Source organism: Oryx dammah, unplaced genomic scaffold (assembly GCF_014754425.2).
Source record: "Oryx dammah isolate SB20612 unplaced genomic scaffold, SCBI_Odam_1.1 HiC_scaffold_9, whole genome shotgun sequence".
Taxonomy (NCBI): domain Eukaryota; kingdom Metazoa; phylum Chordata; class Mammalia; order Artiodactyla; family Bovidae; genus Oryx; species Oryx dammah.
The window spans coordinates 43,384,619-43,409,349 of NW_024070193.1; the positions used below are offsets into that span (position 1 = coordinate 43,384,619).

At 49.2% G+C, this 24,731-nt stretch overlaps 2 protein-coding genes across 3 annotated transcripts; one reads left to right on the plus strand and one right to left on the minus strand.

Annotated features, from left to right (window-relative positions):
• The first annotated feature begins 1,529 nt into the window (after nt 1-1,529).
• Nucleotides 1,530-7,159, plus strand: OGG1 (8-oxoguanine DNA glycosylase). 2 transcript variants are annotated; one of them, XM_040246149.1, is made up of 7 exons: nt 1,531-2,024; nt 2,332-2,579; nt 3,124-3,303; nt 5,009-5,190; nt 6,231-6,381; nt 6,549-6,598; nt 6,823-7,159. In XM_040246149.1, the coding sequence occupies exons 1-7, from the start codon at nt 1,888-1,890 to the stop codon at nt 6,910-6,912; spliced, it is 1,038 nt and encodes a 345-aa protein (XP_040102083.1). In that variant the 5' UTR covers nt 1,531-1,887; the 3' UTR covers nt 6,913-7,159. The 2 variants fall into 2 exon arrangements, with proteins under 2 accessions (XP_040102084.1, XP_040102083.1); XM_040246150.1 differs by lacking the exon at nt 6,549-6,598 and having other exon boundaries at nt 1,530-2,024; nt 6,823-7,039.
• CAMK1 (calcium/calmodulin dependent protein kinase I) lies at nt 7,096-17,771 on the minus strand. The gene is made up of 12 exons (XM_040246145.1): nt 17,611-17,771; nt 15,218-15,332; nt 13,096-13,227; nt 11,845-11,919; nt 11,597-11,735; nt 10,650-10,776; nt 10,481-10,556; nt 9,678-9,790; nt 9,071-9,149; nt 8,887-8,974; nt 7,482-7,599; nt 7,096-7,374 (listed from the first exon to the last, which is right to left on the minus strand). The coding sequence occupies exons 2-12, from the start codon at nt 15,298-15,300 to the stop codon at nt 7,292-7,294; spliced, it is 1,113 nt and encodes a 370-aa protein (XP_040102079.1). The 5' UTR covers nt 15,301-15,332; nt 17,611-17,771; the 3' UTR covers nt 7,096-7,291.
• Nucleotides 17,772-24,731: the final 6,960 nt, after the last annotated feature.

Consider the following 24,731-nt stretch of genomic DNA (forward strand, 5'->3'; position numbering starts at 1 on the left):
GGGAAATAATTGGGCTCAAGTGGTTGCTGGCTGTTGCATTTGTAAGACAAAGATACTATGACAGTTCCCATTCCCCATGTATTTCACTGAGTGGTAGACTGTGCTGAAACACCTTAAGATCCACACTTTTGTATAATCCTTGCAATAACTATGGGGAAAGTTAATAGGATAGTTAATTACATAAAGACACCAAGGTTTAGAAAAATTAAGTAACTTGCCTAAGTTCCCACTACTAGGAAGTTGCAGAGCTAGAATTTGAATAAAAGCCTGTCTGCAAAGCAGGTTCTGTAACCAGTATGCCAATCTGCTGGAAGGGAAGAGTTTAGCGCCCGTGCCTTCTTGAACTGCAGATGCTTCAAGTCCTTTGCCAGCTGGATGGTCCAACTACTTCTTCAGAGTCAATATAGCTGTGACCTTCCCCTGTTTAGCTAGGGACTAGGCAGGAATACGGAGTGACACTTCATTCATTCCCCACCTTGACACCTCTTCATACTGAAACTTACTGGAGGAATGCCCTCTTCAGTGCTAGGCATCTGAGGGCTGGTGTCCCACGGAAGAGACAAGCACAGGAAGCAGCCCCAGGGTCTTGTGACTACTGAGCAGTGGGCTGAGATGCCCCCAGGTTTACAGCCCTCTGCTAGATACTGTGTGGGAGAGACAAATCAGCTGCCAGTCTGTCCCTTAAGGAATCTGCAGGCTGATCATTGAGATACAGTAACCAAGAGTCACTATGCTAGAAGGGGAGAAACCGCCGAAACACAGTTCTTGTCTCTGGTTTTTGTGTCTTTCTCCAGGAAGGAGGTTTTGCTACATCTTCCCTGGACTAGGCAGCGGGCCCTGGCAACGGGGCTGCCCTGGGGCCACAGAGTTGGTGGTCCTGAGGCCTCTCTGGAGGCCCACAGAGGCCCCTTTCGGTAGGGCTTTCAGGTGGCGGGTGACGCCAGATGGGGCAGTCTGCGCAGAATCCCAAGAGGCAGGCTTCAGATGAGGAAGTCAGTGAGGCCTAAGGTTGCTCGGTGTCGAGGCTCTGGGACAAGCCCTTGGAGGGCAGAAACTCAGAGAGCGAGGGAGTAGGCAGATTCCTCGGGATCCAGACGCTGTAGAGACATCTCAGGCTCGGCTGGCCCGGAGCTGCGATCCGGGCACGATTCTCGGTGAGGGGAGAGTTCAGGGTAGCCAGACTGATGAAGGCGAGGATCAGCCCGAAGAGGCTCGTTGAGAAAGGCTCCAAGGATGCCGGGGGACAGCACTTGGTTCTGCGGGCAGGCAGGCCCTGAGGCATCGCAGGGCTCTGAGGAAAGCAGGCGGTGAGGACTGTGGCTTGAGGGCGCACTGTGCGTCTTGGCAGCGGAGCGCGGGGATGGGACGCGCCGGCGTGCCGAGTGCAGACAAATCCCACAGAGGAAAGGCCAACAGCTGGCAGCGAGCCCAGCTCGCGCCAACCGCTGCGGCGCCTAGAAAGGCCCGCCCACTCCCCTCCACGCCCGATTCTCATTGGCGCCTCCCAACTCTCTGCGGATTGGTTACCTCTGGGTCCAATTAGCCTGGCCTGAGCCCTCCTTCCGGTGAGAGAGAGGTCGGCCCCCAGAGAAAGCGGAAGAGCGCGTAAGCGCGCGCTTCATAAAGTCTTGGTAGCTTGAGGGGGTGGATTGCGTGCCTAATGGCTATGAAGTAGGGGAGGGTCAAGACAGAGTGAAAGGGAAGAAGCGTCGAGAGAGCAGGGCCTGCGGGGAGTGGAGAAATTAAATAAAACTGCGGGCCTTAAATTAAGAGGCTAGGATCTGGTGGGTGAGGCCTTGAGGGGCGTGGTCTGTGGGGCCAGGTCTTTTGACAGATAGAGCCCCTTCCGAGTGGGCAGGACCATCGCGGGGCGAGGGCTGACTGGAAATGTCAGTGGTCTCCCTTCTGCGGGGTAGCATGGGCCATCGCACTCTAGCCTCCTTCCCGGCCCTATGGGCCTCCATCCCCTGTCCACGCTCTGAGCTGCGCCTGGACCTGGTTCTGGCTTCTGGACAGTCTTTCCGGTGAGTGACCCTGAGTCTTGGCTCCTCAGCACCGCAGGCCCTGGGTGCAAAGGAACGTTGGGGGTGAAGGAAGGGTACAAAAGAGACCAAAGCACGAGGGGTGACCCTGTTAACTCCTTTATAAGGTGGAAAAGCCTGCGCGGTGCTGTTGCGAGGATTACATAGTATAATTGATGTAAAAGAAAGCACTTGTGTTTTGCAGTTCGTGAGTCAGTTTTGTATGTGAAGCAGTTATAGGATAGGAGGGCCCCAAAGGGGGCAGAAAGGGGCATTGGGTGCTAGGGCTACCATATGCCTGGGAGCGCAGGTGGAGGGAGCAAAGCCCTGCGCACTGGAGTGGCGTGCTGGCCGACCAGGTATGGACCCTGACCCAGACTGAGGAGCATCTTTACTGCACTGTGTACCGAGGGGACAAGGGCAGGGTTGGCAGGCCCACACTGGAAGAGCTAAAGGCCGTGCAACAGTACTTCCAGCTGGATGTCAGCCTTGCTCCACTGTATCACCATTGGAGTTCCGTGGACCCCCACTTTAAAGAGGTGGCTCAGAAATTCAAGGGTGAGTACAGAGCCTGAGGCAGAGGTTGGGTTGCTTGTGATTTGGTTAAGTTACTCGGTTTCACCATTTGTAAAGAGATTATATTTATCTGAGAATTTTATGAGGATTAAAGAAGCTAATACATATAAAGTGCCTAGAATAGTGCCTGACACACAGTAATTATTATTACTACTGTTAAGGTCCTGCTGGCCACCATAGTGAAGTGACAGGGACATTGAGGCAAATCCTGGCTGTGTGATCTGGGGCTGGTGACACCGTTCATTCTGTAAGTGTTGCAGAGCATCACCTGTGTGACTGGGAATACCACAGTGAACGGAACAAATCCCCAGCCTCGTGGTGCTTACCTTGTGCGTTATTTGTCTGTGGAATGGGATAACACAGACCTCACAAGATGCTACAAAGAATGAGAGCTCCAGTGTTACTGTCTTTAACAACGTTGTCCCTTATTCCCCTAGGATCCCATTGGAGCCTAGGATCTGAGGGTAAGAAGAGGTCACTACCAACAGCAGATGATTTCTCATTTCCCTACCTTTCTGGTCCCCAGGTGTGCGACTCCTGCAACTGGACCCCATCGAATGCCTTTTCTCTTTCATCTGTTCCTCCAACAACAACATTGCCCGCATCACTGGCATGGTGGAACGGCTCTGCCAGACCTTTGGACCTCGGCTCATCCAGCTTGATGATGTCACCTACCATGGCTTCCCCAGCTTGCAGGCCCTGGCTGGTGAGTAGCTGGGTCCCTGCCTCCAGGCCTTACAACAGCTTTCAGGGTCTGTTGAGTTCTCCCCTGATGCCTTTTTTCCATCTCAACGCTTTCTGCCTTTTTAAATACTGCTATCATCCAGAACCACCCTGCCTGGTCTGGTCAGCCCCAGTTATACCTCATCTTCCTTGTCCCTGAATTGTCAGCACTTCAGTGATCTGTGCTTTTTGCCCATGAGTTCAATGGCTCATCAGAAGACATCTGTATACAGTGTACAGTAGTTTGGGCTTAAGATACATGTTCTAGAGATAGCCTGCCTGGGTCTGAATTTCAACTCTGACACTTGACTTCCGTCTATATGACCTTGAGCTCATTATGTAGCCTCTCTGTGCCTCAGGTTCTTAATCCATTGAATGGGATAACAATAGCTCCAATCTGTCAGAGTTTCAAAAGGGTTGAGTAAAAGAATGCACACAGTGCACCTAACATAGTGTTTGGCATATAGGAAGTAAGCAGAAAATTCAAATTGTTATCTCTGCTGTGAACCCAACAATTCTTCATCCAAAAACACACATGTTCTTCATGGGAGCTCTGTGAGGGACGTATTTTACAGAGGCAAGTACATCAGTTGGCAGATGTGAGAACAAGCTGAAAAAAGTGCTTAGTGCCTGCATAGCAAAGACACAGCCCCTGCTGGAGAAAACAGAATGTTTTGGGTGCTTAGAAAACCCATCTTGGTTCTCAGCTCCCAGCTTAGTAGTCATAATACCTCTGGGAATTCATTCACTTCTCCAAGCTTCTCTTGTTTGTGGAATAGGAATGACAGTTTCTATCCAGAAGGGTTTGAGGCATGAATAAGGCAGTCATGAGGTAGTGCAGTGTAATGGGTTAAGAGCACCGGCTTGGTGTCCTAGACCTCAGTGCAAGGTCCCATCTCTGTCCTTCCTTGAGCAAGTTACTTAACCTCCTCTAAGCACTCATTTTCTTCATCCGTAAAGTGGGAAGAACAGTAGTATTGTCATCAAGGTCCTTGAGAAAAGTATGATAATAGAAACTGCTACTGTTATTATGACTATTATTTAATTTATTTTTTAGATTATTTGTCTGCCCTGGGTCTTCACTGCTACTCATGGGCTTTCTCTAGTTGCAGCAAGCAGGGCCGACTCTTCGTTGGGGTGGCTAGGCCTCTCATCGCAGTGGCTTCTCTTATTGTGGAGCACAGGCTCTAGGACTCGCGGGCTTCAGTAGCTGCAGCTCTAGAGCGCAGGCTCAGTAGTGTGGCACACAGGTTTAGTTGCTCTGAGGCATGTGAGATCTTTCAGGACCAGGGATTGAACCCCTGTCCCCTGCATTGGCAGGTAGACTCAACCACTAGACCACCAGGGAAGCCCTATGTATGATTTTAGATCATGAATGTGAATTCATGAATTCACACCCTTTGGAAAGGTTAAAGAACTCAACTGAGGAGTTCTTCCACTAGCAAGTCCTTCTCAATCCCTGCTCCAGTGCACAGCACATAGTGCTCAGAAAACATTTGTAGAGGGGCAGAACCCAGGCTTAACTCTTTCCTTTGTATGTGCAAGTGTCCTGGGATCTCCCAGAGGATGGCAAGGTAGGAGAAGGGTACTTAGGAAAAGCATACGTGTCATTTACAGGGCTCACACACTAGCCTGATGACAGGAAGGATTTGAGAATGTCTGACCCCTGTTCTCCTCACTCCCCACAGGGCCAGAGGTGGAAGCTCAGCTCAGGAATCTGGGCCTGGGGTACCGTGCCCGCTTTGTGAGTGCCAGTGCCCGAGCCATCCTGGAAGAACGGGGTGGACTTCCCTGGCTGCAGCAGCTGCGCAAGGCCCCCTATGAGGAGGCTCACAAGGCCCTCTGCACCCTGCCTGGAGTAGGCACCAAGGTGAGGCCCGGCATTGGGGGGCGGGGGCAGGGGCAGGTAGAAGCTACTCTCACTTCCCATGCAGAGAGTAGCAGAGGAGGAGACAAGGCAGTCCTGAGAGCTGTGTGTGGGCTTGGCTTCTGGAGGTAGAGTGGGAGGGAGAAAGGATACCAGCAGATGTTTTATTAGAGAAAATGTATAATGCAGAAAGGGTATAAAAGACATTGCTCCTTGAATGCATTTTTAGAAAAACCATTTGTTCAGGTACATACGTACACTGCTGTATGTGTGCAGAAACTTCTGGAAGTAATCATAGGAAACTCAATAGTGGTTACCTTTTGGAAGACAAATAAGATGTTTCCAACTTTTTTTTAAAAAACACCATACTGTGTGACATGCAAGATCTTAGTTCCCTGACCAGGGATTGAACCCATTCCCCCTGCATTGGGAGCTCAGAGTCTTAACCACTGGATCACCAGGGAAGCTTTCCACTTTTCATTTTGTTCTTCCCTTAAAATTATATGTACTTACAGAACTTTTAAAAAAATTTTATTAAAGGATAATTGCTTTACAGAATTTTGGGTTAATTTTTTTTATTAAAGGATAATAGACCTTCTTCTTTAATATCAAGAATGGTTAGGTATCAGAAAGATGATTGGGAATTTTTGATTGTTTTTTTTTATATTTCTCTGTACTTTAAAAATAAATTTTTATTTAAATTACTTTTTAATGGGCTCTGAACTCCAGCCTAACATTAAATCTTGGTTCTGAGTCTCCCTGTGTAACTTTGTCCAAACCACTTCACCTTTAGGACCTGTTTTCTTGTCTACAATAAACCTTCTTTTCAGGTTATGATGAAACTGGCACACATAAGATGTTTACCCAGTAGCACTCTTGTCACAGCTGTTTTTTAAATTATTAATAGAAAATACAGTAAGAGTGTCCTCAGAGTGGAGAAGGAAGCATTTGGCTTTGGGACTAGAAGCAGGTTGCTGACTGGACCCTGCCATTCCTTTGTGGCTTACTGTGGCTTACTCTTGCTTACTCTTTGTCTGTCAAAGGTGGCCGACTGCATCTGCCTAATGGCACTAGACAAACCCCAGGCTGTGCCCGTGGACGTCCACGTGTGGCAGATTGCCCAGCGTGACTACAGCTGGCACCCCACCACCAGCCAGGCCAAGGGCCCGAGCCCCCAGGCCAACAAGGAACTGGGTAAGGAGAGAGAGTGGGATGTCAGGGCTGGGATGTGTGGGCTGAGGTGGTAGAAATACACCTCTCCCTAAAACCCCACCCTTGTGGATAGAGAGCACAAGGGACCATTTAACATCACCTCACCACTTCTGGTTTAGGTAATTTTTTTTTTTTTTTTTTTGGTTTAGGTAACTTTTTCCGGAACCTGTGGGGACCTTATGCTGGCTGGGCCCAAGCAGTGAGTGTACCTAGGCTTCCCCTCCAACTCCAGCCCAGACCCCATAGCACTTCTCCCTGGCCCTGACCTATTTTCTTCTGCCTCCAGTGCCGTCCCAGTCGAGCCTAAAGGACTCTCTACCCCAGCCCTGCCACCCATGAGCCCTTCCAGCTCCCCACACTGCCCCATCAGTCCTGACCGCAGTGTGCCCTCTCCCCCCTCAGACTCCCACCCCTCTTCCCCAGGTGCTGTTCAGCGCTGACTTGCGCCAACTCCAGCGAGCTCAGGAGCTACCAGCAAAGCGCAGAAAAAGGTGCACAGGGCTGGAAGCCTAGGTGGGGGCACAGAGAAAGGGATTCCCCAAACACCCCTCCCTACTGCTCCCTCCTACTCTCCCCCGTCCAGTCTCATGTTGGAAAGAGGACTTCCTGCAGCTACCTCAGGGGCCAGGCACCCTCAAATCAAGCAGTTTGCACAACCATGTGGGTATAGGTTGTCTGAGGAGACAGAGCTGCCTGTGGTTTTAATCTCTTATCTTTATTATAAGAAGGAACAATAAAATAGAAATATTTGTATGGAAAATGCAGTGGAGGGGTGATACGGAAAGGGGTGTGGAGGGGGTGGCGCAGGGTACCTCCCCAGTTCAGGGAGGGAGGGAGAGTAGGCCATCCCCAACCCTTCCTGCATAGCAGATCGGACCCTGGATCCAGGCCCCTAGAGCTGGGGGTGCAGAGAGGGGGACAGTTCTGGGCTGGGCTCCACACAGCAGTCGCGACAGCAGCAGCCAGCCACCGGCCCTACATGGGAAGAGAGAGCAGAACTGATCACAGGAGCAGACCCTCCACTCCAGCCTGGGCCGCTCTCCACGGACCTCCCATGCCCTTGCACAGAGCCCTGTTCTCACCCCCGGCTGCTGGTGCCAGGAGCTCCCCACGACTCGCTGTCTGTCCCTGCCCCTCCTGGCTGGTGCCCAGCTGTAGCTTCCTCATGTGCCGCACCACGGCTGTGGCATTGAAGGCTTGCTGTGGAGAAAGGCAGAAGAAGGGACTTTTGAGAGAGTAGGAGATCGTGGGGCAGGGTCTGGCAGTAGAATTCTTAATAGCAATTCTGTTATTTTCATTCAAGTGATATTGCTTGATCCCCAAAACCCCCTGAAACCTCTACAAGACTTCATTAAATTATACTGAGTCACATTATATAGTTACACACATATACACACACGTATAAAATATATGTAGACGTATAATTTTTCATAATTCACATTCACATAATAGTAAACACTCTGTATACCATTGTGTGTCAGGTAGTGTTCTAAACTTATCATAATAGATCATTTAATCTTCCTGAAAGTCTTTGAGGTGGGCACTATTAGTGTCAGCACTGTCAAAGGAGGAAAACAGGCACAGAGAGGTTAAATGACTTGCACAGCTGTATGTGTATCATTCTCTATTCAACCTGTCCACTGAAATGCCCCTCGAATTTACCATGTCCTAAATCAAAATCTCCCCCAAAACAAGTTTCTGGCCCCAGGATCTCCATCTAAGTGATGGTACCATCATCCACCTTGTCCCCAACCAAAGTCTTGGGCGAGCCTTGGTCATCTCCTCCGCTCTCTTCCAGTATCCATTCTAGCATCACTTCTTGTTGGTTCTGCCTCCCAAACAACTCCTGGTCCAGCGTTCTCTGTTCGCACTGTCACTGCCCTGATTCAAGCCCTCACTGTCTCCTGACCGCATCTCTGCCACAGTCCCCTAAAGGGTCTCCCAGCCTTCACTCTGCCTTTCAGCATATTGAGAGCCCCTTGTAAAGGTCAAGTTTCAGCTGAAAATCCTGCCAGAGCTCCTCAGCATCCTCACCAACAAGTCAGTGCTCTACTGTGGGACCCAAGCCCCCAGGGAGCCTGGCCCCAACCTGTCTTCGGCCTGGTTTCCTGCCTGCAGCCCCTTCAGTCCTGCCAGGCACTGCCCAGATGGCTGTACTCTCTTCTCCTGGGCCTTTGCACCCTGGTTCCCTCTGCTTCAGACTTTATCCTGCTGTGCTAGACTAATTCCTACTCAGCTCTCAGGCCTGACCAGTTTGTCAGGCCATGACCACTTTAGGCCCCTTCCAGGACCCCATAACTTGGATTATGTCTCCTTGAAAAGAATACACTGTTCTCCCTCTGGTCTTGAAGATCAGGGACCATCACCGGAATAAAGTAGGTGTCACAGCATTGCATGAATGAGAGACCCTTCAGTAAGCATCCCTGAGCATTTACTGTATGCCCCACTTGGTGTGAGCTGGAGGCTAGATGGGGGTCTTGGGCTCACCTTCCACTTGCTTTTGGCAAAGTTCTTCTTGATCTGCTCGCTCACGGACTGGTGAATATTCTTATCTAGGGCAGTATCTCCTGCAATCCTAGGACAGGTGTGTATAGAGGGCTGTCGGTGAAGGAAGAGGCAGGCCTAGGGGCCCCAGACCCCATCCTAGCCCGAGGCTTGTGGGAGCTCTCACCAGGGGTGCTGCAAGGCCTGCTCACAGGTGAACCTCTTCTCTGGATCCTTCTCCATCAAGTGCCGGATGAAGTCTTTGGCTGAGCCCCCCAGACAAGAGCAAAGACAGCATGGTGGTGCCTGAGAACCCCCTCAGGTCTGGCCTGGCATCAAAGCCAGATCTGTCCATGCACTGCCCCACACCACCTGTACTCTTTCTCTAAGCCCCCTGACCCAACCCAGCTCTCCAGCTTTCTCCCTTAAGAATAATTTGTTCTTAGAGAAGATTCACACTGATGTGTAAATGATCAATAATGCCTTCACAGCTTTGCCGCCTAACTGGAGGCACAAAAGGACAGATGAAAACATTAGTGGTGTTGTTTTAGGTACTAGGAAGTCAGTGTGGGGAGGTAGTCTGAAATATACTATGACCAGGGGCCAGGCAGAGAAAAGCACCCAGGGTGAGGTGTCTGGTCTTAAAGATAGCGCTTAATCTGGGGCTGGGGAATCTGGTGAAGTGAAGAGACCTTCCCCCAACCCCCACTCTCCAACCCCCACTACCCCCCACCTAAGCCGATGAAGCAGGGACTGGAGGTAGGATCAGGGGAAGAAAGCAAAGCCCCAAATACCAGAGTCAGAGATGTCGTCCCAGTAAGGAGAGTCAAACTCGTACTCGGCCTTCAAAATCTGTTCAAAGAGTTTGGCATCATTCTCGTCATAGAAGGGAGGATAACCACAGAGCCTGGGCAGGGAGAAACTCATTCTCATTTCTACCGTCAGTGTACACACTGGCTTCCAGAGGGAGCTTTGGCGCGATGTTGAGGTTCAGACAGGACCCCAAGGAAGGAGTTCCCCTTCTACAAAGTGGGGAAATCTAGCTTTCTGCCTTGCTCACTCCTGTCCGACTCCACCGGCTTTCTATTCTGTATCGTGCCACCATCTGTCATTCCTCAAGGGCCTTTGCGCTTGCTCTGTGCTCTCTCTAAGCCACTCTCCCCGAACACTGTGAGTGTCTGGCTCCCTCACTTCATTCTGGATGCCACTCATGCCACCTCCTCAGAGCAGCTGCTGACCTCCTTATCTAAAACAGCATCCATCCCATCTCCCTACCTTGCTTGATTTTCCTTCATACATGTCTCACCACCTACCATTATTTTACAGGTTTATTTACTTGTTTATTTTCTGTCTCCTCTACTACTAGCATGTCTGCTCCCTGAGGGCAAGCACTTTGTTGTTTTTGTTCTCTGCTAAATCCCCAGCGCTTGGCCACAGTGGTCAGAAACACAGTCTCTATTGAGTGAAATAATACAGTCATTAACTGGTAGAGATAAATATGGATGGCAGGAAGGAAGAAATAGCACAGAGGAAGAAGAGAGCAAAGTAGGGGAGAGAAGTCCGGAGCCATATCCATAACAGCCAGGCTCCCACTCACAGGATATAGGCGATGACCCCGATGGACCAGCAATCCACAGCCTTGCTGTAGGGCTTCTGGGCCAGCACCTCAGGGGCTGTGGAGGGAAGGGGACACGGTGTTGACAAATCTCTGCCCGGCAGCTCCCGCTTCTTCCCTGCCCACAGCCCCAGACCAGGGCCCTCCGCACCCACGTATCCTGGGGTCCCACAGGCTGTGGAGAGCACACTGCTGGGGTCTTCCATCTTGGAGAGGCCAAAGTCAGAGATCATGATCTTAGAGTCTTCATCCAGGCTGTAGTACAGCAGATTCTCTGGCTTGGAGGGCGAGAGGGAGGAAAAGGAGAGCTGGAAATGGCCAGAGGCTAACAGAAGCTTCTGCCTCCGCAAAGACCCCAATGAGCCCCCCTCCCCAAAAGCCACTGTGGTTTTACAGCTACCATCTTGGTTGGAGGCACAAGAAACTCAGGGAAGTTCTCAAGGAAGTTAGAAGTTCCAAAAAGGACAAGGACCTCAGGAGTATGGGGGGGGGGGATCTCCTATAAACCTCAGGTATGTATTGTGAAGCCCTGAAGAATTTTTGAGCTCCTACTGTGTGCCAGATCCTGTGCTGTGCTTCATTTCAGTTCATCCTTACCACATCCCTGCCAGGCCACTGTGAATAATCCCTCTTTACAGATGAGTAAATGGATGCCTTGAGAGGCAAAGAGACTTGCAGTTGGGGATCTATAGTTAGGGAGTGGCTAGGCCAGAATTCACAGCTCTATTTCACCCCCGTGCTCTCCTCCTAAATCAGAGAGTGATGCACTACCAAACATGCACTCCATCATCGTCTCTGAGGTGTAGGGCTTTGGGGGTTTCTGGCTGTCTTCTTTGTGTTTTGCTGTCATCCAAGTTTTCTACAAAGAGCAAGTGGGAGTTTTATTATCAGAAAAAACCTAAGATGTTACTGAGATATTCACCTTTGTGTTCATTTGAGTTTCAGAACTGGAATGGGGAGGAAGCAGTTTAGGGCTTAAGAGGTCAGACAGAAAGGCAAGGCTTAGCAAGGGGGTGAGAGGTACCCAAGGTCACAGTGGGGAGTTTGCAGAGGCCCCACTCTTGGGTGCCCTAGCTTCCCACACATCTTCACACCCACCTTGAGGTCTCGGTGTACAATGCCCAGGTCATGTAGGTACTTGACGGCATCCAGCACCTGGAAGATGAGGCGACTGGCATCCCGTTCCGTGTAGAAGCCTTTTTCCACAATTCGGTCAAACAGCTCACCGCCTGACACCCTGCAGCCAGGGACAGGGCAGTCTGGCCAAGAGAGCAGTGGATGCAGAGAGACCAGGGAGGGGGCAGCAGGGACGGGTGTGAGAAAGGGGTTGACACAAGGCCACTCACAGCTGCATGATGAGATAGAGGTGTCCCCCACTCTCGTAGATGTCATCCAGGGCTACAATGTTGGGGTGCTTGATCCTGAAAGGAGAAATGAGGTGGTTCAGAGCCGAGGACAGTTCAGCCACCTCCCTACCCCCATCTTAAGGAACCACTGCCTGCAAACAAGGGCAGGATGAGCCAAAGATCTGGGTCCCAAAGGGAAAAGCTGCTTTACCATGATGTGTTACAGTGTCACAGAGGTTAACACTGGGCTCTGGCATCACACAGACCTGAGTCCTCATCTGCCTCTGCCACGTGCTATTGAGGGCAAGTCTCACCTCACAGTGCTGAATACTATAGCATTTTAACACTTGTCTGGGTTTATAAATTTGCCAGCCTCTCCCACCAGCATGTCATTTCTACAAGACTGGCAGGTTTATCTTGCTGACCACTGTTCCTCCACACCTAGTACAGACTGAATACTCACTAATATTCACTGAATTGAGTATAACCTCTCCAGACCTCAGTTTTTTTTAATTTGTAATATGAAGCCAGTGATAGTACTTCCCACCAAGTATTGAGGTGAGGATCACATGAAGAAATGCAGGGAAGAATCTTGGCACAGTGCCTGGCACACAGTAAACACTCCAGAAATGAACCAATGATGGTGAGTGAATCTGATGGAAGGCTTGGCTCTGCCACAGACTTGCTGTGTGACCTTAGGCAAGTCCTTTGTCCTCTCTGGGCCTCAGTCTTCCCGACCCAGTGGTAGAAATGATTATTTCCTCCCTGCTCAGGGTGGTGGGAAGTGGAGATTCTAGATGAGCTTTCCAGTGAGAACAGCAGGTTTCCCATCAGCATGAGGAGTTCAGAGACCATCTGGTTGTTGTCAGGGTATCAGCAGATGGGTGTTTTTAAACTTGTGAGGTGGTGTAATACGTGGGGCAACTTGAGGTAGGTCTAGAGATAGCATCAGCAGAGATACATGGGTTCCACACATGTTCAAGGACTGACCTTTAGATATGACTGGACATTAAACCATTGTAAAGAAGCAGTGGCATCTTAATCACAACAGTCATGTTTGCTCTCCTGCCAAGCACTTGAAGTAAAGGACCTCTAATGCTCCCCACATCCTACCAAGTGGAGATAATTACCCCCATTTACAAATGAGCAGTTTGAGGCTCAGTTAGGTGATTTGCCCAAAGCAGAGAGAGGGGAGTGGGACGGGTCAAGGCAGGGTTGACCCAGAACAGGAACAGAATTTGCTCCACGCACTTGTGTAGGACAGCAATCTCGTTCTCCATGCTGCCTTCCTTGCCCTCCAGAGCCTTCTTAGCGATACATTTGATGGCCACCAGCTTCTGAGTCCTCTTATCTTCTGCCAGGATGACCTCAGAGAAGGCTCCTCTGCGGGGAGAGGGGATTCATGAGATGGGGAGAGGGGATTCATGAGATGGAGAGCAGGAACCTCAGCTTCCCTCCAGGCTCTCCATCCCCCTATGGGTTACATGACCATCCCCAGGACAAGGAGGTGGAATGAGCCTCCCTCTATCACCCATTCACCTCTGGTGCCAGAGATGCCCCAGCCTAGCCAATCAGAGTTGTCTATTCCCTGGCCACAGTAACTGGGTCCTGTGATGTGATGTAAGCCCCGTTACTGGCACTTTGAGAATGAGGTGTTCTTTCCTGCTAAGTTGGTAGGATGTAAGCCTGGAGCTAATGGTGGTCATCTTTGCCACCACTTGGGGAGAGCCTGCTTGAGAATGAAACCAACACAAAGGAAATCAGAGCTGAGAAATAGTCAAAGACAATTTCCTAATAATATCATGTGAGCCCCTGTATCCCATACCTGAAGTTTACCCCCTAGGCTTTTTGATTATGTGCATGACTGATTCATTCCTTTTTCTGCCAAAGCCAATTTGAGTCATGGCTTATTTAACACCCTTTAGAACCATGAAGAACATCAGCATCACCTGGTAGCTTTTCAGAACTGTGGAATCTTGGGCCCCACCTTAGACCTACTAAAATCAGAAGCTGCATTTTAACCAGATCCAATACTTAGGCCACCTAATGCAAAGAGCCAACTCACTGGAAAAGACCCTGATGCTGGGAAAGGATTGAAGGCAAAAGGAGAAGGCAGCGGAGGATGAGATGGTTCGACAACATCACCAACTCAATGGAGGTGAATATAAGCAAACTCCAGGAGACAGAGGAGGACAGAGGAGCCTGGCAGGCTACATACAGTCCATATAGGGTCACAAAGAATCGGACATGACTTAGAGACTGAAAAACAGGTGATGTGTATGCTCACTGAAGTTTGAGAAGCAGTGCTTTTGAACAGTCTTAGAATGGAGCATACTCATTTTCACTAAAGTTCACTGGTTAAGGAATGAGTGTTGACTAGTGCTCTCTAGAACTATTTGCTTTTCCTGGGATAATAAGTCATAGTCAATGAACAGCATCTCATGGTGAAATCTCAATCATCAGACTAACTAGTGACTACAATAGCCTCATTGCTGGCTTCCAGTCTTGTCCCTCTTCAATGTACCCTCTATACTGTGGCCAGAATGACCATCCTGAATTGCAAATCTGCCACAAAGTCTTAAATATTATCCTGTGGCTCATGAGATTACTTCCAGCCTCTATATCTTGGCTTCGAGGCCTTACCTGACCTGTTCCTCTCTTTCCTCAGTGTCTTCCATTCTTCCCCCCAGCCTCTGATTATAAGCTCCACCAGACTCTGTCTCTTTCCACACATAACATACCTCTGAGCCTTTGTTTATGTCATTCCTCCTGCCTGGAATGCCTTCTCCCTGTCTGACAAGTACTCTCCTACCCATCCTTCAATCCCCAGCTCTAATGCCCCCTTCTCCAGAAGTTATTCCCCACACGGAAGCCGCTGCTCTCTGGGCTCAACAAAGTCCTCATTCGCGAACTTAGAGCACACCACACACCCGGTTGTCATTTTCCGTGGGTCTGTCTCCCTCACAGGTTTGGGATCAACTTGAGGGGCAGAGATCAGGTTTGAGTTATTTTTGGATTCTCACCATGGAGAACAGAGCCATGCCCAGCTTCAGTTCCAAAACCTAGGCCAGAACCCCCAGTTCTTGGCAGTCAGTTTAAAAAACTGGCTCCTTCATTCTCGCCTACTTTCTTGTCACAGGAACCCAGAGCAAGAACAGCCTCTGTTCCACCCCGTCAGCCAGAAGTGAAAACTCCGGGCCACTCGGGCCATACAAGGCCACCACAGGGCCTGGGATGTAGGAAACAGGAAGCAGTGATCAACTGGCCAGAGGAAGCACCACCCTGGACCCAGCCTCCCCAACCAGCCAAGCCCACGAGTGAGGACCCTCCCCACCCTACCCCCCAGCTCAGGGACAGCTCCACGGAGACTCACGTTCCCAGAACATCTCGGAAGTCGTAAATGTCTCTAATGTCCTCTGCCTGCTTCCAGCTGGGGCCTTCCACTGCCCCCGGCATGGCCCACTGCCCCCCGGCCACAGCCAGGGCTCCTGGGAAAGGGAATCGAAGAAGTGGCCTCAGCAGGGCTCAGACTTCCTTGTGGGAACTTAGTGAAGGCCCCATTGAGCACACATTTATTCATTCTTGATTCATTCATTTGACAAAATCATCCAACATTCATTCACAGGCCATTTGTTCATTCAGCAACATCCATTCATTATATCCTTAAGCCTAGAGGAAAATCCTTCAGGTGGCAGCAAAATTCTTTATTCAATAAAGTCACTCATTCATTCATTCAGCTCACCTCCCAATTTCTCCCTCTCTAAATCCAAACACACGAGGGGATACTGAACTCTAGGAGGACAGCAAAGAAGACCCCAGAACAATTTGTAGAAACACACAGCCCTGGAGAATCTCCCTGTCCCCAGAACCAGCAAGGTCGCTGCCCCACCCTGGGAATCGCTGGGGTGTCTCCTCTCCCTCCTCCTCCTCCCTTGCCAAGCCTCTCGGAAATCAGGTTTCCGGCAGCCTGGGCTTCCAGCAATATCTCAGCCACGTTTTTAAATAGCTCCTTCTGCACTGTTACCACAGCAACAGCAGGCACAGCTGGAGCTGCCCAGGCCTCCTGTTACCCCTCTCAGTCCTGACTCCCCATCTGGGTCCCAGCAGCCTGAGAAAGGGTCCCCCCCGAATCTCTCCCCTACTGGCTTCATCTCACCCTGATCCAGCCTATACTTTTACTCTGTTGAGCCCTCTGTCACAACCAGCAGTAGCGGGTGAGCACTCTCTCCCCAGTTATCAGATGGGGAATGGGGAGCTGAAGTTGGGAGATGGATAGGATTTGGTTGGAGATGGATAGCTGCCCAGTGAGGCCCCAGCTAAGCTCGCTGAAAGCAAAGACCTTGGAGGGCACTGCAGCCAGACTAGGACCCATCCAGAAAACACAGCCTCTCAATGCCATCATAAGCCCACGGAAAGGGAGGTCAAAACTCAGCCCAGTGTGCTGTGTGACCTCAGGGAGGGCACTTTCCTTCTCTGTTTCTTCTGCTGGAAAAAGAGGGGAAGGTGCCCTAGAGCCCATGGTGTGAGAGTCCACTCTGGATGAGACTTTGTTCCGGGGGGCCTGACCACCCATCCCAGGGGCAGAAACTTCTAGGAAAAGAGACTTGATGGTAAGCTTCAGAGGGCAGAATTTTAAAATCCATCTGGAGGCCTGGCCGAAAAAAAAAAAAAAAAAAAAAACAACTCACAGTTCCATACATATCCCTGCACCAAGACCCACCCACAACCCTGAAACCAGACGCCTGCCCCCAGCTCCCCACACTCCATCTCCAGATGAGTCTCTGATCACACATGTACACCTAGACATCAGCCCACATCAACTCACCCCCCCAGATACCCTCACACCCAGACATCTCTTCCCACACCCCAAAACACATCCACACACACCAGGACAAGATGACACCCAGACAGAACAGATACACACACACATACTTACCTCACCTGTATACCAGACATCCTGGATTCCGCACACCTGTCACCCTGCAGCTCCTGCCCACCCTGTTCAGTGGCTCAAATCATGTCTGACTCTTGGGACCCCGTGGACTGTAGCCCACCGGGCTCCTCTCTCCATGGGATTTCCCAGCCAAGAATACTTGAGTGGGTTGCCATTTCCTTCTCCAGGGGATTTTTCCCACCCAGGGATCGATCCTGTGTCTCCTGCTTGGCAGGCGAATTCTTTACCACTAAGCCACCACAGAAGCCTTCCTGTACACCCTAGACACTCTTAAACTCCAAATCCTTATACATCTAACTCCAAACATCCTCAGGACACAGCTATATACCCCCCAACTCTGACTTACTACACTTTGAGCCAGACCCCAGCACACACAACACTTGGATACAGTCTGCAACAAAAACACGGATTCCCAGACATCCCCACCCAGACGGATACCCTACACACCAACATGCCTGCAACTTCACATTTGATCCACTTGCCTGTGCTAAGACATTCGCACACCCCAATACGATCGCCACACATCTATACCTCCAAATGCCCAGTCCTTCCACACTCAGGCCCAGCTGAAGGCAAACACATACACACACATCCCTCCTCATCTTCCTTTTTTACCCGCTCAGTTTCCCACTGGCCACCTGGCACCTGCTGGGCTTGGGGCAGAGCTGGGGAAGAAAGGCCCTACCCTGCCCAAGTAGAGTCCAGCACGCCCAGGCACCCCCTCCCATCTTTAGGAGAGGGTACCCAGCGGATGGGGGTCCCGCCGCCCTCTGGCGCCCAGGGTCGTGGGCGGGGCGGCTCCCGGGCGGTACCTGTGGCTGCCCCGCCGCGGGGCTGGCTGGGAGGCCCGACTTGGCTGGGGCCGAGCTCCGGCCGCCGTCCGCCGCTGCTGCGCTCCTGGCCCGCCAGCCCGCTCTCTCGCTGGGGCTCGGTTCGGGCTCCGCTGGCTCCCTCCTCCCGCCTGCGGCTCTGATGTCAGTGGAGGAGGAGCCTGCGGCGGAGGGCCTGGGGAGGTGAGGCCCCGCTCCGGGGCTGAGGAAGGGGCGCCCGGGGCGGGGTGGGTGCGCGGAGGAGCCCCTCAGTTCAGTCAGAGCATCCGCTGGACTCGTTCTATCTTTCGTTTCCCGCCGGGTTCCCCGTTTCGCAAAAGGAACCACTGAGGCATAGGGAGATGAAGCGTTCAGAATCAATTGGTCAGAAGCAGAGTTGAATTCGAACCCAAGTCTGTTCGATGCCGGAAGCTGACCTTTTCCACCCTGTCTCTAGAAGTTTCTTTCAGACCAGTTCTGTGAGCTTCCTTAGGGTTGAGCTCTGTCCCCCTCCCCTCCCCGCCACTCCCCACCCCTCCCCACCCCGCCCCGGGAATTAGTCCCTGGGAAGGGCTTGGGAGACTGATGGGGGTGGAGGAATGGGGCCGTAAGGAAAGGCCAACGCAAAAGTAAGCAATGAAGAGAACAGAGGCAGTCGTAGGCTGGGGGCCGCATTCTACTGGCGGGAAAACTAAAAGGTCCTTCTCTGAGGAAGAGCTGATGCTCTAATTCCCTACACCTGCCAGGCAGAACAGGTGTGGTGCCCGGAAGGCCTGGGGCGGGGAGGGAAGGGAGAGGAGGGAGAGTTAAATCAGGATCCTGAGGGAAGGCGGCCAAAGAGGATCATGTGACGGGGCCGGCGCCTGGGCCCCGTGGCTCAGGGCCAGGTTGGGGAGGGGAAGCCTGAAACCGCTCCGGGCCGGCAGGCAGGGGGCCAAAGGACCTGACTGACGTCATCTTGTGCAAGGCCTTCCTTGGGAAGATGGTGGGGCGGGGAGGAGAAGCTCCCAGGAAGTAGGGGTGGGCCTGGACTGGACCCACCCAGAGGAGCCAGACTGAAGGACCCCCCCCACCCCGACTCCACCTCCATCACGACCGAGTGCTACCCCCAACTTTTGAATTCCCGCTCTTTCCATCTGGAAATGGGGAGTTGTGCTTTAGTCACTCAGTCGTGTCCGACTCTTTTTGACCCCATGATTTGTAGCCTGCCAGGCTCCTCTGTCCATGGAATTCTCCAAAGAATACTCAAGTTGGTAGCCATTCCTTTCTTCAGGGGATCTTCCCCACCCAGGGATGGAAGCCAGGTCTGCATTGCAGGCAGATTCTTTACTGTCTCAGCCATGGGGAGAGGACGAGGCTTAACCCCAAGTCAGTTTCAACTGGCTTTTCCCTCTCTTATCCTCAAGATTGTGTTCTAGGGTAGTCAGTTTGTTATGCCTATTTTACAGGTGAGAGAGGAAGATGGCTGAGGTTTCTAGGACGACTTAACCTGGATCACACTTTGTCTCCCTGAGTCTCAGTTTCTTCATTTGGAATATGGGAATATTGATGACTGACTCAGAGTTCTCCCAAGAATTCTATGAGCCGATGAATGTGAAGTGCCTGGAATACCATTGGGATTTAAAATATGACAGCTAAAATTTACTTTTACTTTAGTATAAACAGAGGCTAAGAGAAGGGACCTGATTTGTTTGGGAATAGGGGGCTAAGTGGCAACTTCCTTCCCCCATATCTCCTTTCCACTGGTTACATTCTTTCACTTGTCAAGTGACAGAATACCCAATTAAGCCAGCTTCACCGAAAAGGAACCTAGGGCTTCACATACTGAGGCAAGACTGAAGGAAGAACACCATGGCTCAGCGTCTGAGACTGGAACTGGAGACACAGTACTTGTAGGATTTGCTTCCTCTCATCTCTCCTTGTCTTGATTTTTCTTTACACTTTGGTTTCCTTTCCTCTGCAGAGTGATCTCCTCTAGCTGGAAGCAAGCATGGTGTGAGAGCCCCATCTTTCCAACTGAACCCAGCAAAAGAGGAGCTACACCCAGTTTCGTGTATCAGTCTCAGGGAAGGACTATGATGGGCTCTGCTGAACTGATACGCCTATGCCTTTACCCCTGAACCTGTTGGCAGAGGATTAAGGTACTATGCAGGGTAAATGTACTGTCATGGGCAACCCCACCAGAGTCACAAGGAGTGAAGACGGCTATATTGCCCAAAGGAATAGCAGTGCTGGGCAGGCACAACCAAAATCCATCCCAGTCCTGCTCCCATCAGAAAAAAAAAAATCAAGTTAATATGTTTTGTTTCTTACTCTTCCAGACTTTTTATAATGTGTATACATATACCCATTTCCTCCTATAGCCCCATCTGCAATGAGCCCCCATCTTCAATGAGCATATTTCAAGGTACTAAAAAAGTAAGTCAAGGAAAGTCAAAATATATGGAAACAAGAAAAGAAAAAAGTAAAGGAAGTAATTCCCTTTTCTCCTTTGTAATTGAAAAAGGACAAAACAGCTCAGACATCGCCATCAGTTCTTGAATCCAACAGAAAATTAACTGTTAGATGTGTGGTCTTCTGAGATTAGAGAAAAATGGAAGAAATCACAAGGAAAAGATGGATAGGCTTATGTACAAACATAACAACCTTTTTTGTTGAGGTATAGTTGATTTACAGTGTGTTCATTTCTGCTGTACAACAAAGTGATTCAGTTCAGTTCAGTTCAGTTGCTCAGTCATGTCCAACTCTTTGCGACCCCATGGACTGCAGCATGCCAGGCTTCCCTGTCCATGACCAACTCCCAGAGCTTACTCAAACTCACGTCCATTGAGTTGGTGATGCCATCCAACCATCTATCCTCTATTGTCCCCTTCTCCTCCTGCCTTCAATCTATCCCAGCATCAAGGTCTTTTCCAATGAGTCAGCTCTTTCCATCAGGTGGCCAAAGTATTGGAGTTTCAGCTTCAGTGTCAGTCCTTCCAATGAATATTCAGGACTGATTTTTCCTTTAGGATGGACTGGTTGGATCTCCCTGAAGTCCAAGGTACTCTCAAGAGTCTTCTCCAACACCACAGTTCAAAAGCATCAATTCTTCAGCACTCAGCTTTCTTTGTAGTCTAACTCTCACATATACACATGACTACTGGGAAAACCTTATATGTATACATACATATATATATATATTCTTTTTTATATCCTTTTCCATCATTCTTTTTATATTCTTATCCATTTTATCATAGGATACTAAATACAGTTCTCTGTGCTATACAGTAGGACCTTGCTGTTTATCCATTCTATATATAATAACTTACATCTGCTAACCCCAGCCTCCGCTCCACCCCTCCCCTCCCTGCCTCCCCCTTGGCAACCACGTCTGTACCCTGTGTCCGTGAATCTGTTTCTGTTTCATAGATAGGTTCATTTGTGTCATATTTTATTTATTTATTTATTGGCTGTGCTGTGGCACGGTTTGCATGATTTTAGTCCCCGACCAGGGTTTGAACCTGAACCACAGCAGTGAAAGTGCCAGTTCCTAACCACTGGACCAGGGAATGACCAGGAAATTCCCTGTGTCATATTTTAGATTCTACCATACGTATTTGTCCTTCTTGGTCTTAATTAACTTACTGTAATAATCTCTAGTTGCATCCATGTTGCTGCAAATAGCATTATTTTGTTCTTTTTATGGCTGAATAGTATTCCATTGTATATATGTACCATGTCTTCTTTATCCATTCATCTGTTGTTGGACATTTAGATTGTTTGCATGTCTTGGCTATTGTGAATGGTGACACAGGGATGCATGTATCTTTTTGGATTAGCTTTTCATTTGGGTATATGCTCAGGAGTGAGATTTCTGCATCTTACGGTAATTCTATTTTTAGTTTTCTGAGGACCTTCCATATTTTTTCCATAGTGGCTGTACCAACTTATTTTGGAGGTTCACTTTTGTCCAAATCCTCTCCAAAATTTATTATTTGTAGAGTTTTAATGATGGCCATTCTGACCGGAATAAGGTAGTACCTTGTAGTTTTTATTGTATTTCTCTAATAATAAGAGATGTTGAGCATCTTTTCATGTGCCTGTTGACCATCTGTATTTCTTTTTTTGGAAAATGTCTATTTAGGTCTTCTGCTCATTTTTCGATTGGATTGTTTTTTGTTGTTGAGTTGCATGAGCTGTTTGTATATGTTGGAAATTAAGCCCTTGTCAGTTGCAACACAATTATAAAAACATTCTTAACCTCTGTTGTTAGAAACAAACAAACAAACCCAAAACTCTACCTTATTCCAAGATCATAGCTAACAATAAAAGGCAAACTTCCGACTGAGGAAATGTTTTAGTGACAATGGGTTAATATTTCTATTATGTAAAGAATACACAAAATTGATAACTAAGAACCCAATAAATGGTGAAAGGAGACAGACAAGACACAATGAACATGGAATATTCTCTACCTTGAAAGTAGTCAAGGAAGTACAGATTAAAAGAAGAAACCATTTATAGCTGATGTTAGTGTGAGCAATGGGTACTTCAGTATTTCTGGTGGAAAAATGACTTGCTAAAAATCTTTCTTTTGGAAAGCAATTTGGCAATATGCATCAAAAGCTTAAATAATGTCCAGCCTTTTGACCCAGGAATTTCTCTTCTGGGAATCAATTTCAGGGAAATAATCCTAAATTAGGGCAATGGCAACCCACTCCAGTACTCTTGGCTGGAAAATCCCATGGATGGAGGAGCCTGGTAGGCTGCAAGTCCACAGGGTTGCGAAGAGTCGGGCACGACTGAGCGACTTCACTTTCACTTTTCCCTTTCATGCAATGGAGAAGGAAATGGCAACCCACTCCAGTGTTCTTGCCTGGAGAATCCCAGGGACGGCGGAGCCTGGTGGGCTGCCGTCTATGGGGTCGCACAGAGTTGGGCACGACTGAACCGACTTAGCAGCAGCAACAGCAGCAGTGCAAAGCTATACGCTCCAAGATGTTTGAAGAAATATTTTTATAACAACAAAATTTAGAAGAAATTACCACGAAGAGAATGACTAAAACAAAATTCATGGTAACTGCAGCCTACTTAAGAGAGTTTTCCTCTCCTTTTCTAGACATTAGGTCCCCAAGGACAGCACTTTCAATATTATTTCTCCTTTCATTCTTGAAGGCCCACAAGTTCTAGTTGAGCCCCACATTTGGGGTTTTCCCTCTGCCTCTGTGGTGCCTACCCCTACTTTCTCACTCAGAAACAGCCTATCTTTAGAGGCTCAGAGGTCCATCTACTGTTTACCAGATCTCACTAATTTCTCTTGGCTAACACAGGCACATTCTAGGGCACATATTCTTGGCCTTTCGCTGATTCTCATCCCACAGAACCTACAATTTTGTATGTGATGGTGCTGGCCAGCCCAGAGAGGGACGTTTAGAATAAGGCCTCTAAGGTCTAAGACTTGGCTTACAACACTGGCTCACCACCAGCTATCTGATCTGGCCCTTCCCCTTTCTGTATCCTAGTTTCCTCATCTGTAAAATAAAGGTAATAGTATCGCCTGCTGTGACAGAGGGTTGTTGAGAGGAGCAAATTCATGCACTGTGCTTGGCACCACCCTAGCTTGGGGGTCCCTTGCATAACCATTTTCCCTGAGTTGTTTTAACAATATGTCCTGAGCTTTCATCAGAGGTTGTGATAAGAAATCACCATGTGAAACTCAGTCTCCTTTTCCTGTCAAACTTATGGAGAATATTATCTACATATGACTCTAGTTGAGAAATTTCACCAGCATGACAAATTATTAGAATTTTTGTCAGTAAAACTGGGAGATGCCCTTTATTCTGATATCAAATGTTCTGAGACTGATGCATCATATTTCCATTTTTCACCTTAGCTTCCAGGAAGCTTAGAGCTAAATCTAATGGTTAATGACCATGACTCCATTAAACCAGATGGGCTTAACTTTATGAAACTCATTAGACACACCCTCAGTTATGTTTTCCCTAATTCTTTTGAAAAAGAAAGAGATGAAGGGAAGAGAAGGAAGCAGGTATAGTTTGAAAAGAGGGCTTGGCATGCCACTCACTTTATCAACTAGAACATAGGTTTGGTTTCCCTAGGAGACACCCAAAATAATTGTGACTTAAAATAGAAATGTATAGCAATCTGGTTACAGCAGTCTCAGGCTGGTACAATGACTACAGGTAAGAGGAACCCTAGCTTCTTGTCTTTTTACTCACCTGTTTCTATGTTGTCTTGGACCACATGTTTTGAGAAGCGTGGCCACCATGCCTCATCCCAGCCATGGGGAGAAGGGAACATGGAGGGCACACCCCTTGGGACTCAAGACCTCATAGTAACACACATCTCTTCCACTCACATCTGTCAGCCAAAACTTGATCACATGATCATACCTAATTGCAAAGGAAGCTAGGATATTTAGTCTTTCAGACGCACATGTCCAGCTAAAGATCAGGAGTTCTATTACTATAGAAGAAAGGGAGAATATATTTGGGAGGACATCTGCCAGTTTCTGCAACATCCTCCGTCTCAGATGTGTTTCTCTGCACACGATTGCACTCCTGTCTGCTGCCGGTTCACCCTCACCCCCTCTTTTCAGTGCAGCCTCCCTGCTGCTATCAGAGTACTTCCCATTTTAGAGTGCTGTTATGGCACTCCCCTGTTCACAAACCACCCCTGACTCCCTAGTGCCTAGAAGAGTGATGCCCAGACTAAAATGCATGAGGAATCACCTCAGGGCCTGCTGAAACAGACATCTGGGCCCCCCCAGAGCCCTGCTGATTGGGTAGATCTGGGCCCTGAGAATTTGCATCTTTATTAAGTTCCCAGATGATGCTGATGTTGCTGGTTCAGGAACCACATTTTGAGAACAACCACTGACCTTAGGAATAAAACCAGTGAACCTTGACCTGCCGTTCAAAGCCTGTCCCAGCCTGGTCTCAACCTACTTTCTGCCTCATCTCTCATCCTTCCCTCCCCCTCCACACATCCAGGGCTCCAGTCACACTGAAGTTCTCACCCTTCTCTAAGCAAACCAGCTGTTCACACCTCTGTGCCTTGCTGTTCCTTTTGTCTGGAATGTCTTCTGACCCGCAACTTTCTTTCCACATTCTCCCTGACCC

Bases quoted from the DNA above. Each gene is read 5' to 3' on its own strand.
- OGG1 (XM_040246149.1), top strand. From the start codon at position 1,888: ATGTCAGTGGTCTCCCTTCTGCGGGGTAGCATGGGCCATCGCACTCTA. The intron at 2,580-3,123 runs GTGAGTACAGAG...TCTGGTCCCCAG, and splicing joins GGTGGCTCAGAAATTCAAGG to GTGTGCGACTCCTGCAACTG. The intron at 5,191-6,230 runs GTGAGGCCCGGC...TGTCTGTCAAAG, and splicing joins TGCCTGGAGTAGGCACCAAG to GTGGCCGACTGCATCTGCCT.
- CAMK1 (XM_040246145.1), bottom strand. From the start codon at position 15,300: ATGCCGGGGGCAGTGGAAGGCCCCAGCTGGAAGCAGGCAGAGGACATT. The intron at 9,791-10,480 runs GTGAGTGGGAGC...CTCCCTGCCCAG, and splicing joins GGGGTCATCGCCTATATCCT to GCTCTGTGGTTATCCTCCCT. The intron at 8,975-9,070 runs GTGAGAGCTCCC...CACCTGTCCTAG, and splicing joins CAGGCCTTGCAGCACCCCTG to GATTGCAGGAGATACTGCCC.